This window comes from Hemiscyllium ocellatum, chromosome 20 (genome assembly GCF_020745735.1).
Source record: "Hemiscyllium ocellatum isolate sHemOce1 chromosome 20, sHemOce1.pat.X.cur, whole genome shotgun sequence".
Classification (NCBI taxonomy): Eukaryota; Metazoa; Chordata; class Chondrichthyes; order Orectolobiformes; family Hemiscylliidae; genus Hemiscyllium; species Hemiscyllium ocellatum.
In genome coordinates this window covers 38,851,749-38,865,667 of record NC_083420.1, presented here as the reverse complement: position 1 = coordinate 38,865,667, position 13,919 = coordinate 38,851,749, and the positions used below count along the sequence as shown (strand labels likewise).

Genomic DNA, 13,919 nt, shown 5'->3' with positions numbered 1-13,919 from the left:
CCAATCTCTCTCACTAGGCTATACAACTGCCCATCTTCGCTCCACCCTTGTTAGTTCCCCTTCCTCATGTTGGCAACTTCCTTCTTGTTAATGCTAACACTATCATTATTTTGTCGATAGTTCATTTAAGATACATTTTGTATCAATACTGGGTACATTCCATTCTCTGTACATTTCATCAATTTTGTATCATTCTTGTACAGCTCAGGCATCTTGATTATCTTTTTTTTGCTGAAAACTTAATTTTAAGAGTTAACTTGCTTAAATTAATTATAGTTGAAAATGTGTTGCTGGAAAAGCTGAGCAGGTCAGGCAGCATGCACGGAACAGGAAATTCGATGTTTCGGGCATAAGCCCAGATGCTGCCTGACCTGCGCTTTTCCAGCAACACATTTTCAGCTCTGATCTCCAGCATCTGCAGACCTCACTTTCTCCTCAAAGATTATATTAATTATACTCCAGAATTAGTGTTTAATTAACCATAATTATTCACTAACAGTAAAGATACACTTCCCTAAGTACCTGCAGAGTTAATAGTTTTCCTGCTGGACCCCTTTTCTGCATGCTTTTTCTATATCTTCAAAAGCAACACTTTTTTTTTCCCTATTTCTAACCAGATAAATCCTAATGCAAAAATCAGTTCCATGAACTTTCTGAATGGCTTCCACTGCAAGTATGTAATTTTAGCATGACCAAGCTTTGTTTATTCCCAAGTCTCTTTTTTTTGGGTTTCCTCCACCTTCCATGTATCTTGATTTACGTTTTTGCTCCAACGATTCAGCTTATTCATGACTCATTTTCTATCGTCGGTTCTGGTATCATGTGACGCTTTTGTTCTTGTGATTCCGGCCCCATTATGAGATCACATTATAGCCAATAGTTTTGTACTCTACATGTAAGTTTTTAAATTCAATCATCTTGAAGAAACAAGTTATAGCAGAGCCTACTGTACTTCCATCAGATCACTTCTTAACCTCCAATACTCTAGTTAAAAACAATCCAAGTTGTCTCACCTCACCCAGTAGCTAATACTCTGATCCATGTAACATCCTGGTAAATCTTTCTTTCACCCACCACGTCCTTTATGGTGTGGTGACCAGAGTGGGGCACAATACTTCAAATGTGGTCTAACTAAAGTTTTATATAGCTACGACATGACTTGTCAACTTTTATACTCCATCCCCTTACTGATGAAGACATGCATGCCATTTGCCCTTGTTTTTACCACCCTATCCCTGTATGTTGCCATTTTCAGGGCGCTATGGACTTGCACTCAAGATTCCTCTGTATATCAATGCTCCAGAGTCCTGTCTTTACTCTTGCTCTTGCGTTTGACCTCATGCATTACAAACAAAGTCCCAGCACTAGTCTGGTTGGTCACTGACTTCTAGTCAGAAAAATAGACATCCACAGCTACCCTTTGTCATATATGACCAAGCTAGTTTTGTATCCAACTACTTAACTCATTGTGGATTGTATGTAACTTTATCTTCTAGACCTGATTTGTGAAGAGCCTTGCCTAGTGCTTCAGGAAAATCAATGTAGGCACTATGAATTAATTTGATTCATCAAGTAGCAATTATGCTGTACCAGAATTAAAATCTATTGAAAATGCAAAGAAACTTTTGACCTTTTTTCCCAGGTGTTGCAAGCATCTGTTCATTTGTTTTCTGTCTAAAATCAAAATTAGTGGGTTTTTTCACTAATGTATCACCATTGTATCCTAGGTTAATTTTCACAATTGGTCGTCATCTGAGCTGGAATTTGCCCTTCTGTAAAATTTCTTCAGAACTTCTGCTTTCTCCTGTAGTTTCCTGTTGTATGTAGTGTTAATGTTGGTAATTCAGAGGTCAAGGACGACTCTCTGGGAACATCTTGTTCAAATCCTATCATGGCTGGTGAAATTCAAATTAAATTTTTAAATTGGGAATTGAAAGCTAGTCATGAGTGTTGACATGGTCACCATTATCAATTCTTGTTGTAAAACCCATCTTGTGCTAGAAAGGAGCACATTACTGCAGATGTTGGGATTTGTATTGAAAACAAAATGCTGAGATCATGGATGCTTCATGAACTGCTATGGAGAGAAAGAAAGCAAGCTAATGTTTCCAGTCTACATCACTCCTCTTCAGAGCTCTGAGGAGTTCTCGACTTGAAGCCTCGGCTTGCTTTCTGTCCAACTTTTGTGTGTTTTTAGGGAAGGAAAGCTGCAATCCTTTTGAGTCCACATGTCATCACAGAACCACAGCCATGTGGCTGACTTCTAACTAGTGTGGAAGGCCACTTAGTTCAAGAGCAATTCAGGACAGGCAGCAAATGCTGGCCATGTTGGTGATGACTGACGACTGACTCAATCCTCTGAAACATATCTCAGTTGCTCACCTCTAGTGTTCCTTTCACGTCCTAGTTTTTTTCCACATTTTAAGTTCTTTGTAGTCTCCGTTATAGTGGTATCTAAGCATGAGACATGATCTTGATGTACTTTTTGTGAAATAAAGCTCTGGTTATTTCTTATGGTTTTTGAGTTTTTTCTTAACCCTTGTTCATTCTCAAAGCATTATAAAATTTTCTTTAGTCTAATGCTGTAAAATGTTGAAAACCATTGCATTCTGAAATGTTTTTTCTTCCCCTACCTCATTTGGTACAGAGGTTCTAAATTTGCTCTGTAACCATTGACTTTTTGCATCAGTTCCTCCAAAACTTTAGCCTACTTTTACACCTGTGAAAGTTGCTTTCTTTGGTTTGTAATTTTGATCTTACCTCTTCTAATCTGTTACTGAACGTTGTTTAATAATGGTGGTTAATTCTATACTGCAACTCTGTTGTTTTTGGCTCATTAATTTAAAGCTAAGCAGTGAGGAGTTGAAAATGGCTTGGAGTTTAGTCTCTGTAGGGAAGCTAAATCAAAATAATCACATTGATTCCCAAACCAGGAAATTTATAAACAAGATTTCACTTTAACAGAAATCAATCTGTATAAATTAAACCAATTAACAGGTGAATTGTACTATTAAGTTTTTAAAAAAGTACGTTTAAATAATTGATCCAATAGAGAACTTGAAATATATATTCCCTGGTTATGCAAGGTTCTGCAGTGTGCTGATCTTTGGATGATTTTTCAGGTATGATTTATTAACAAAGCATTTTTTTACTCTTCCACTGATTGCAACAGTCCTGGTGGTGTAGTTCTCTAGATTTTGTTTTCAACTGATTCTAAACTGTAACACTTCTGTCAGCACCCGGCTCTTTTATGAGTTAATTACACCACTTTCTGGTTTTAGACTTTTCTAAGATGTGTACATACTGTCTTGAAGAGCTCCTGCATCAATGTCGATTTGCTTGCTGTCTCTGAAGCTTGTTTCTTGTACCTCTCTCCTTTGTGCCTAGCCACAGTTTTTTTTTGTTTATATATCTCTCCTTTATTGCTCTCAGGTCATAAGTTGCCAGGTCTTGTCTTGTGCTGATTTCTTCCTACCAAGAACATGACAGTTTATGCATGTTGCAGTTCCTTTTTCCAAGTTGCCTTGAGGGCAATTATAGATATTGTAGGCACTTTTTTTTGGCTTTAAAAGCATTTCCAAACTTCCCTTTTACTGGACTTTTGGATCAGGGTTTCAAAGAAAATGTTTGTATTCACTTTTTTTTTCACTTTACTCCACTAGCTGAGTTATGATCTCCCCAATGTTGTCCTTTTCTTGAAGGCCTCCTTTATCTGCATGCATTTAGTTTTTTATAATCAGGATTTCAATACAGTATTGTTCCCAGTGCCTTGTTCTTTAACTCTAATGGTTTTTCCTCTTGGAGTGGCTAGGCCTTCCCTCCATGATGATTTACTGTCAGTTTAAAACCTTCTTGCATTTATATAGTCGACTCCACTTTGCCGAGTTGTTACTAAACAACTATTGGAACAAATGACCAAAATCTTAATTATTTAATCAAGCTTTAAGGGATGCCATAACACAAAAAGAGGCAGTGAGGGGATTGAAGAGCATTTGGTCTTTGGCAACTGAAACATTTGGTTGTAAATGGGGTGTGACTTAAATCTGGTATTTACAAGAGATAGAATTGGAGACGTGCAGAGATTATTCTGGGTTATGGGTCAAAGGAAGCTTCAAAAAAGGAAAGGCAGGCTTTTGGAGGGAACTGGTAACTTAGGGTTACTGCACAATATAGACAATATAGGTCAGAAAGTTCAGAGATGGATGGAAGGAACTTGATGCGAGATATGATGTGGGCAGAGAGTGTTTCTTCCATCTGACCTTTTGACTATATACCCTGAACATAAGTCTTTGGTTGGAGAAAGTGAGGTCTGCAGATGCTGGAGATCAGAGCTGAAAATGTGTTGCTGGAAAAGTGCAGCAGGTCAGGCAGCATCCAAGGAGCAGGAGAATAGACGTTTCGGGCATGAGCCCTTCAGGAATGGCATTCCTGAAGAAGGGCTCATGCCCGAAATGTCGATTCTCCTGCTCCTTGGATGCTGCCTGACCTGTGCTTTTCCAGCAACACGTTTTCAGCATCAATCTTTGGTTGAATTGTTTCTCCTTTTTTTTTTAAGCCTTTGATTTCTAATTTATTACTTCACTCGATTTGCAAGAAAAGTGCTTCCTCTTCACATCTGACTTTATTTTTTTTCTCTCCCTCCCTTGTATCCTGTCCTAATTAGAGCTGAAAATGTGTTGCTGGAAAAGCGCAGCAGGTCAGGCAGCATCCAAGGAACAGGAAATTCGACGTTTCGGGCATAAGCCCATGTCGAATCTCCTGTTCCTTGGATGCTGCCTGACCTGTGCTTTTCCAGCAACACATTTTCAGCTCTGATCTCCAGCATCTGCAGACCTCACTTTCTCCTGTCCTATTTACCCAGTCTTTTGAGTGTTATTTCTGCTTGGGTGCTCCACAATTGTATATTCCTTCCTCCATTTTGCACCGTCTCATGAAGCTTCAAGCTGAAATCTCATCCAGTTCTTAACTATGCCAGTACAGATGTAATTCTGATATCAATTTCCCTGAGGCCAGCCCCTCTTTTTTTTTTAAATGTACCAATTTATCTTAACATTTTCCAATACCTTCATTGATGTCATTGTTCAACTGGGAACCAAAATTTCTCTTTTTGTTTTTCAGCTTTTTCCACCAGAACAATTCAGCTCCTGGTTTTTGAGCCTGAATCTGTATTTGTGTAGTTCATAGTCCTATATTTTTTCTAATTTGTACACATTGTTGCTTTTGAATATGGCTTTTAATGTTAATGGAGTACTCCAACTATTTGCTGAATATTTTAATTCAAAAAAAAATTAGTAGTCATTGCAGTTTTACTTGGGTTTTGAGACAAATTTCAAAGCACATGGATAAAATGAGATTTGTAGGTTACTTGTCTGAAATAGTCCAGTGGGTTGTCTTTGATTATTTTGACATGTTTCTTTCTTTCTTTCAGGCAAAATCCTGCATTTGCCACATGTGTGGTGCTCACCTCAATCGACTTCATTCCTGCCTTTATTGTGTCTTTTTTGGTTGTTTCACCAAGAAACACATTCACGAGCACGCAAAGTCCAAGCGCCACAACTTAGGTGAGATTCTCAAGTGCCATTCCTGTTTTTGTTAAAGACGGCTTTATTAGAAGTGGTAATTTTAAAGCAGTTACGGCTTTATTAGAAGTGGTAATTTTAAAGCAGGTGAGATTCGACATGGGCTTATGCCCGAAACGTCGAATTTCCTGTTGGCTCTAATTAGATCAATTCCTACTTGAAACAAACAATATTGCTATTTTTGTAAGTTTCTTTTAATATGTAGCTTGACATTTTTTTTTGAAAAACTAATTGAAAACAAGGAAGAACACGATTAAATTCACTTTTAGCATTGTTAATCACTGTTTCTTGAGAATGTGTTCAGGAAACAGGGATGACACGGAGTTATGGAGAAAGTGAGGACTGCAGATGCTGGAGATCAGAGTTAAAAAGTGTGGGGCTGGAAAAGCACAGGCAGCATCCGAGGAGCAGGAGAATAGACATTTCGGGCATAAGCCTTTCCTGATGAAGGGTTTATGCCTGAGATGTCGATTCTCCTGCTCCTCAGACTCTGTCTCTGAGGTATATCTTTTTTTAAAAAAAAAGTGGTATATCTGAAAGAATGAAAAGTGCCTGTAGACAATAGTTTCAAGCTTGCAGTTTGACCATATACCCTTTTGCTTCTACTGACTCATTCAGAAGCTGTTTCATAAATGGGTCAATGAAAATGAAAGGTATAGAAAATCACAGCAATGACAAAAAGACTGGGTTGAATATCAGAATTGAGTAACAATATTCAAGGTTTTGTTTTAGCAATCTTCTACATATCTGTACAGCCAAACTGTGAATATTGAAATACATGACCCCTTAAAACAACCACTCAATTAAGGTATTGACTGTATTATAATTGGTAATTTCTTCCCTGCTTGCTGGAAGCTTTATTTTTTGCCACCTGAAACATTTTACTTTATCCTGTATTCTTTTATGTTATTTGAAAATAATTTTGGTTGGCATGTTTATGTCTTGATAGCCATTTGTAGTGTAGCATTTCACATTCGAGTGATCCTTTAAGTAAAATTCTGACTCTGGCCTCTCATCTGTTGGTGATAAATACACAAGTTTAAAATATTGCTTCATAACTATAAAGTTTCATTCCCTCTAATTCCAAGTAACTTTCATTATGCTCTTTCATGCCTGTCTGATGACTTATCCTTTTGTGATTCTTTCAGAAACCAGTCCGATACATTCGGGATGCTTGGGCAAATGAGTAAATGTTCACTAATTTTTCCCTGCCCCATGAACTGAGGTTATCCACAACCAGAGTAAAACAAACTTATGATTTTATTGCAGTCTTTTCTATTCCTTCATTTCAGAATATTTTTGGAAAATTTAAGCTTGATGACTTAACTGCCTCCTTTTTTGGTATCATTTTTCAAACTTTAATCCTGCATCTCTGCAACTAATTTATTTTGATATTCCTCTCCATCATATTCTTTCAATAGTTGATTAATTTTGAATAGTTTAAGACAATATTGTATATTCAACTGGGGAATAATATTTTAGATCTGCTTCTGTGATAGACAGGATTAACCTCAAAGCGTCCTCCAGGGTTGAATGGTTATAAAATGGCAATTTCACTTTCAGTTTAGCAGTGACAAACTCTAACAGGAAGCTAGTGTATTATTCCTAAATAAATGGCAATCACTGAGCTATTTAGGCAAGACTGTCTAAAGTGGACTTGAGAAATTTGTTAAAAGATAGGTTGATAGTGTTGCCCAACACTGAAGGGTTGCTTCACAGCTGAAATCATCTTTGAGAAGAGAAACTGAAGGATAAACAAAGGAATTTGTTGTTTTTTAACTTTCAAATCAATGTTGCAAAAATTTGGTAAAACTTTAAAAACTGGCCAAAAAATTTCAAGAATTACTGAAGGCAAAATGAAGATAAATGTAAATTAGCAAGCACTGTAAAACCAGGCAGCATTCATGTTGAAGGAGGGAGAGAGTAGCCAGAAAAAAAGTTGCTCCCTTTGGAGGATGAACTGGCAGTTGACATGAAAACGGTTGCTGGTATTAATTGTGAAGAAGATTGGTCTCAGGCTTCAGTCTGATATTGAACCAAAATTGGAGGTGTAGTGGACAGTGAAGAGGGTTACCTCAGATTAAAACAGGATCTAGACCAGATGGGCCAATGGGCTGAAGTGGGAGATGGAGTTTAATTCAGATAAATGCGAAGTGCTGCATTTTGGAAAAGCAAATCTTAGCAGGACTTATACAGTTAATGGTAAGGTCCTAGGGAGTGTTGCTGAACAAAGAGACCTTGGAGTGCAGGTTCATAGCGCATTGAAAATGGAGTCGCTGGTAGATAGGATAGTGAAGAAGGTGCTTGGTATGTTTTCTTTATTTGGTCAGAGTACTGAGTACAGGAGTTGGGAGGTCATGTTTGCAGCTGTACAGGACATTGGTTTGGCCACTGTTGGAATATTGCATGCAATTCTGGTCTCCTATTGGAAAGATGTTGAGTTCAGAAAAGATTTACAAGGATATTGCCAAGGTTGGAGGATTTGAGCTACAGGGAGAGGCTGAACAGGCTGGGGCTGTTTTCCCTGGAGCATCAGAGGCTGATGGGTGATCTTAGAGGCTTACAAAATTATGGGGCATGGATAGGATAAATAGATGAAGTCTTTTCCCTAGGGTCACGGAATCCAGGACTAGAGGGCATAGGTTTAGTGTGAGAGGGGAAAGATATAAAAGAGACCCAAGGGGCAACTTTTTCATGCAGAGAGTGGTATGTGTATGGAATGAGCTGCCAGAGGATGTGGTGGAGGCTGGTACAATTGCAACATTTTAAGAGGCATTTAGATGGATACATGAATAGGAGGGTTTGGAGGGATATGGGCCTGGGTGCTGGCAGGTGGGACTAGATTGGGTTGGGATATCTGGTCAGCATGGACAGGTTGGACCGAAGGGTCTGTTTCCATGCTCTGTCTCGAACTCTGACTTTAAAGGGTTGAAAGGTTGATAGTTCACTTTACTGGATGGCTTGCAGACTGAAGTCTTCAGACACGTTACTGCAGTGATAGTGAATGCATTGGCTATAATCTTCCAAAATTCCCTAGGATCTGAAAAGGCCCCCGTTCACAGATAAACCACGGACTTAATGCTCTGATTCAGGAAACGAGGAGGTGGGAAAAAACACAGGTAACCTCAAGCCTATTAGCCTAACTTGTAAAACTGGGGTGGTGCTGTCATCTATTATGAAACTATATGGATAATGCTTACCAAAGCATGATGCAATCAGAGGTCAATATGGGTTTGCAAAAGGGAAAACTGTGTTTGAGAGACTTAGAGTTTGAGGTTATAACAACCAAGGAGGCAAAGAAGGGAACCAAAATATGTTTGTTTGACTTCTAAAAGGATTCAGTTAGGTGCCACATAAAAGCTTGCTGCAGCAAATAAGGGCTGAATGTTAGCAAGGAAGAAGATCGTCCGTGTCTGTCTTCGCTATTTACAAGTTATGCTAATAACTGCAATGAAGGAGATGATATTGTGACCAGATCTGATGATTCAGAAGTTGGAAGCAAATTGTGAGGACAGCACCTTTAAAATCTTGGACTAATACCTGATAGAGCATGATGGTGGAAATGTGAAATTGTTCACTTGCAATAAGAATACAAAAGCAGAATAACGTAAATAGTGACTGAATGCTGTAGCAGGCACCCATCTGGGTATGCTGCTTCACTATAATTCATTTAGCTAACATGCAGGCACAACAAGTAGGAAATTAAATGAAGTGTCAGCTTTTATTGCAGAGAAATCTTAGCAATTTCCTGTGTACTAGACCATTATGTAGAGTATCGTGTACTGCTTTGTGTAACGAAGGATATACATGTGTTGGATGCAGTTCAGTGATTCCTGGGGTCAGGTATTTGCCCTGTGTAGTTGGAGTTTATTAAAAATTAGAAGCCATCTTGTTTAATTTTGGAAGACTTAGCAGGGTAGATGCTAGTGGCATGGCTCCCCTGGTGGAATTTAGAACTGGGGCACAAGTTTTGAATAAGGTGTCTCCCATTTAAGATGGCAGTGAGGAGGTATTCCTTCTGTAGGTTATGGGGGTGGTCCCTGCTCATAGCAATTCCTGTATGATTAAATGGCTTCTGACTCCAAGCTCCCTTCTGGAACAATATGAAGTTTGCCCATTGTGTGTGCAAAAAAAAACTAAGTGATATGGTGAGTACCTGTATGTTCAATGTTATGTATCTTTTTGTCTGTTTCCCCCCCACTAGCACCTGAAGGAGGAGTGACGCTCCAAAAGCATGTGGTTTCAAATAAATCCATTGAACTAAACTTGGTGCCATCATTATTTACCTTGTTTCTTTAAAGCTATGGAGTTAGAGAGTATTGTGCTTTGTAGAACTGACAATGAAGCCTAACTTTCTCATGAATTGAGAATGCACATCGATTTGAAACATCTGGAAGTTCAACTTCAGGGTTCTAGACTAATCTTGTTCTTTGTTTACTTCTGACAAATAATTGCATTTCTAGGATAACTGAAGACTTAACTTTGTATTTGAAGCCGTCAAACGTGGTGTTTATTTTTGAATCTCTTGATGTAAGAATGAGTAACAAGTGGCTTGAGCCATGCTATAAGGCCAATTTACATTTGAGAATTTTAAATTACAAATGTATTAAATTGACCTGTTATTCCTACAAATGTTTCTTTGTGTTTATCCAATTTTTTTTGAGATTTATTGAGTCTGCTTCAGTCATCCTTTCAGTGTATTGTCGATCAGTGCTGTGATTAATAATTTTAAATAGATTTTATCTTCCCCTTTTGCCAATTGTCCTTTAATCTGTGAATGTACTTAGACTTGATTCTTTGATAGTCTCTGACTAGAAGAAACAGTTGGGAGAAAGTGAGGACTGCAGATACTGCAGATCAGTCGAGAATGTGGTGATGGAAACGCGCAGCATCAGGAGCCAGAGAATCAACATTTGACATACACATACACATACACATACACACAACCCTTGGTGTTATTGGGGGCAACTTTTGGCATTTCAGTGCTACAGAGTTCACACTCAATAGTGAATACTGTAGATATTCATTACCAATTAGTTATCTTGGTTCTAGTGCCCCTAAGTTCATTCTCAAAGTTGGGAGAACATTTTCCTCTTCGCCCCTTCAGAATGTCTCTGTCAAATACCATCTGAAAAATTAATTGGAAACTTAAAGAAATTATGTCAGATACTTTGAGCTGTCTCCTCAGATGCCTGCATTCTCTCGCAAATGTGCCAGTTGAAGGATTTGGTGATAGTGAAGCATAACGTGACAAATGAGCTCATCGTGAAAGGTGTGTATGGATTAGCACATCATATATGGATTTATATGTAAGGGAGAATCATTGTTTTGAAGTTATATTCTCAACATTTTTCTTTCACTGGTCTTGTTCCGTAATGCTGGACCTTTTTATAGATTGCATTAATAACTTTTTCCCAATGCATGAACAGCATTGCTGCTGTATATCATTAATGCTACAATACTGAGGTGAATCCCTCTGTTACTTAAACCCAAACACTCGGAAAAGCTTGCCTGTCCTCATAATCTGTTAAAATGAGTGACAGAGCTCTTAAACTCCACTATTTAAATAAAATAATATCAATTTATTCCTTAACTCTAAAAGTGAATATTTAAACAACAACTATTCACAACTAAGTTTTCCTTTCTCTTAATTGCTTACTATCTGCCTCCTTGGAGTGCAGGTTCATGGCTCCTTGAAAATGGAGTCTCCGGTAGATAGGATAGTGAAGAAGGTGTTTGGTATGCTTTCCTTTTATTGGTCAATATGGAATACTGGAGTTGGGAGGTCATGTTGCGGCTGTACAGGACATTAGTTAGGCCACTGTTGGAATATTGTATTCAATTCTGGTCTCCTTCCTATTGGAAAGATGTTGTGAAACTTCAAAGAGTTCAGAAAAGATTTAAAGGATGTTGTCTGGGTTGGAGGATCAGAGGTACAGGGAGAGGCTGAACAGGCTGGGCTGGTTTCCCTGGAGCATCGGAGGCTGAAGGGTGGCCTTATAGTGGTTTACTAAATTGAGGGGCATGGATAGGGTAAATAGACAAAGTCTTTTCCCTGGGGTCGGGGAGTCCAGAACTAGAGGGCATAGGTTTAGGGTGAGAGGGGAAAGATATAAAAGAGACCTAAGGGGCAACTTTTTCATGCAGAGGGTGGTACATGTATGGAGTGAGCTGCCAGAGGATGTGGTGGAGGCTAGTACAATTGCAACATTTAAAAGGCATTTGAATGGATACATGAATTGGAAGGGTTTGGAGGGACATGGGCTGGGTGCTGGCAGATGGGATAGATTTAGGTTGGGATATTTGGGCAGCGTGCATGGTTTGGACCAAAGGGTCTGTTTCCATGCTGTACATCTGACTCTAATATGCTGTTTTAAAAATCAGGCACTTATTAAAATTACATCAACTTAATTTCAAAATCACATAGCTGCTGTCGTCTTCTGTGACTTCACTCTTCCAGCTGCGGATCTCCCTGGGTGTTTATCTTTTTACTGAGTGTTTTTTCTGTACGAAACATCTCTCGTTGATACAGAATGTTTCCTAATTTCTGAGAGCAAGATGTTAGCTCTCCATGCATTTGTCTCAGTGGCAGATGCATGCGCTCCAAATTTCAAAATGTCCACATTTTTAGGCCCTCAACATCGGATCATCTCATTGGTTTGATGTTGGCAAAAAGAAAATTCAAACTAGATTGGATCTTAGTATCCTGGGGTATAATTTAAACTGGTTAAACTTGAATTGGTTGCTGTTTTGACAACTCTGGTGTCCCTTTCAGTCAAATGTTACACTTTTTCAGTTCCCCAGTTGGGACTGCCCAGCTAGTCATATGCACATATACGCATATAAGGTCTCCGTTCAGAACAGCATTCTTCTGCTTCTCTTAAAGGTACAGTGCACACCTTCAACTTCATAACACTAAAATCTAGTGTAGTTTAAACAATCTGGTGCAATGATCAATCAATCTTTGCAACTTTTCATAGAAGGGCTGAACTTAAGGAATGGTTCCCTCATGAAGCACTCCCAAGGGAGTATGCTGCTTAAACTGGGGATCCATCTTGGGTTTTCCCATTTTATCAAGACTAATTGATTACAAAATTTTAAACAAAATTATCCAAGATACCACTATAAGTATAAAATCCTCATTTGTCACTTCACACAGTACACACTGCACGATATAACAATAGTTAGTATATGGGATGGTGCCCTGTTGCTTTGAAAATTTATTTGTTGGGGAGAGAGCAGAGTGCTCATTCAGTAGATTTTTGTACCTGTTTCCTTTTTATTTTGAAGCAGACAAATCAGAACATGTTATCAGCATCTGCTGTCAGCTTGTACAATGTCAAATCCTTTTTGTGTGTCTGAATGTACTTTCTCAAGTGCTCTTCTGTTGCTATCACAACAGAACAGCTTAAATTTGGTTAAGCTGATTTTTGCCTATGAGCTTTGTTTTTATAAACTGTTAAACGATCGAAGGAGGATCTGGAAGAGTTACTGAGGGCATATTTAGTGGTGTCTTGCAGACAGATGAGTCTGATTCTTCATTAAAATAAAGGTACTGCTGGAAATCTGAAAAAAACACTGCTGAAGAAACTCACCAATCGGGCAGCATCTATGGAGTGAGGTAAACTAAGTAAATATTTTCAGCCCCATATGACTTAAGAATTGAGAAAAGGGCCCCTTGTCTGTTCTGAAGAAGTTGTAGCATATTTAGGAGCATGAAGACAACCTGCTTTCTGGCATGAATCATCCTTCTGCTTGTGAGCACGATGGGTGATTTAGGCAGAATGAGTAGAATTCACCTGGTATCCTGGCCACCATTGTCATAGAACACTTCTTCTATTTTTTTCCTCTGTCTGGAATAACGAGAGCTTTAATTTATGTTGTGCTGTTCAGTGCACTGGAATAGTCCAGACCATCAATTAATTAAGCTTGGAAGGTATTTATTAGCTGCCATATTACCTACTGTCATGATGGGTAGTGTGCTTGAAATCCAATCCCACAGATGGGAATAGTAAATAAAACTACAAAAATTCCAATTGGTCTCTGACCCAGGATAAAAACAAAACGCATCAGGTTTCTTGGTAACAATGAAAAAAACCCTCTCCTTTTGTGGTGTTCTAAACTTCAAGAACTGTAAAAGAACAATATTTCTAATTCATGTACTTTAAACATTTGCCCCTTTTTTAAAACTGCCTTGCACATATGTACAAGAGAAAATAGAACAGACAAATGCAAATCATAATGGAAAATAATAATAGTCAGGAGAACCTAGTTCTGTTCACCAGTCCAAAGCACAGTTTTGGTTTTGTAATCCTTTTTTTGATTCTTTGATATCCACAC

General features: G+C 38.4%; 1 protein-coding gene across 2 annotated transcripts in view; it reads left to right on the top strand.

Moving 5' to 3' along the window:
* usp22 (ubiquitin specific peptidase 22) overlaps nt 1–13,919 on the top strand; it is a 127,367-nt gene that overhangs the window by 55,982 nt on the left and 57,466 nt on the right. For both annotated transcript variants that reach the window (XM_060840770.1, XM_060840769.1), the window contains exon 2: nt 5,429–5,561. In XM_060840770.1, coding sequence (XP_060696753.1) covers nt 5,429–5,561 — 133 coding nt within the window. The remainder of the gene's footprint in view (nt 1–5,428; nt 5,562–13,919) is intronic.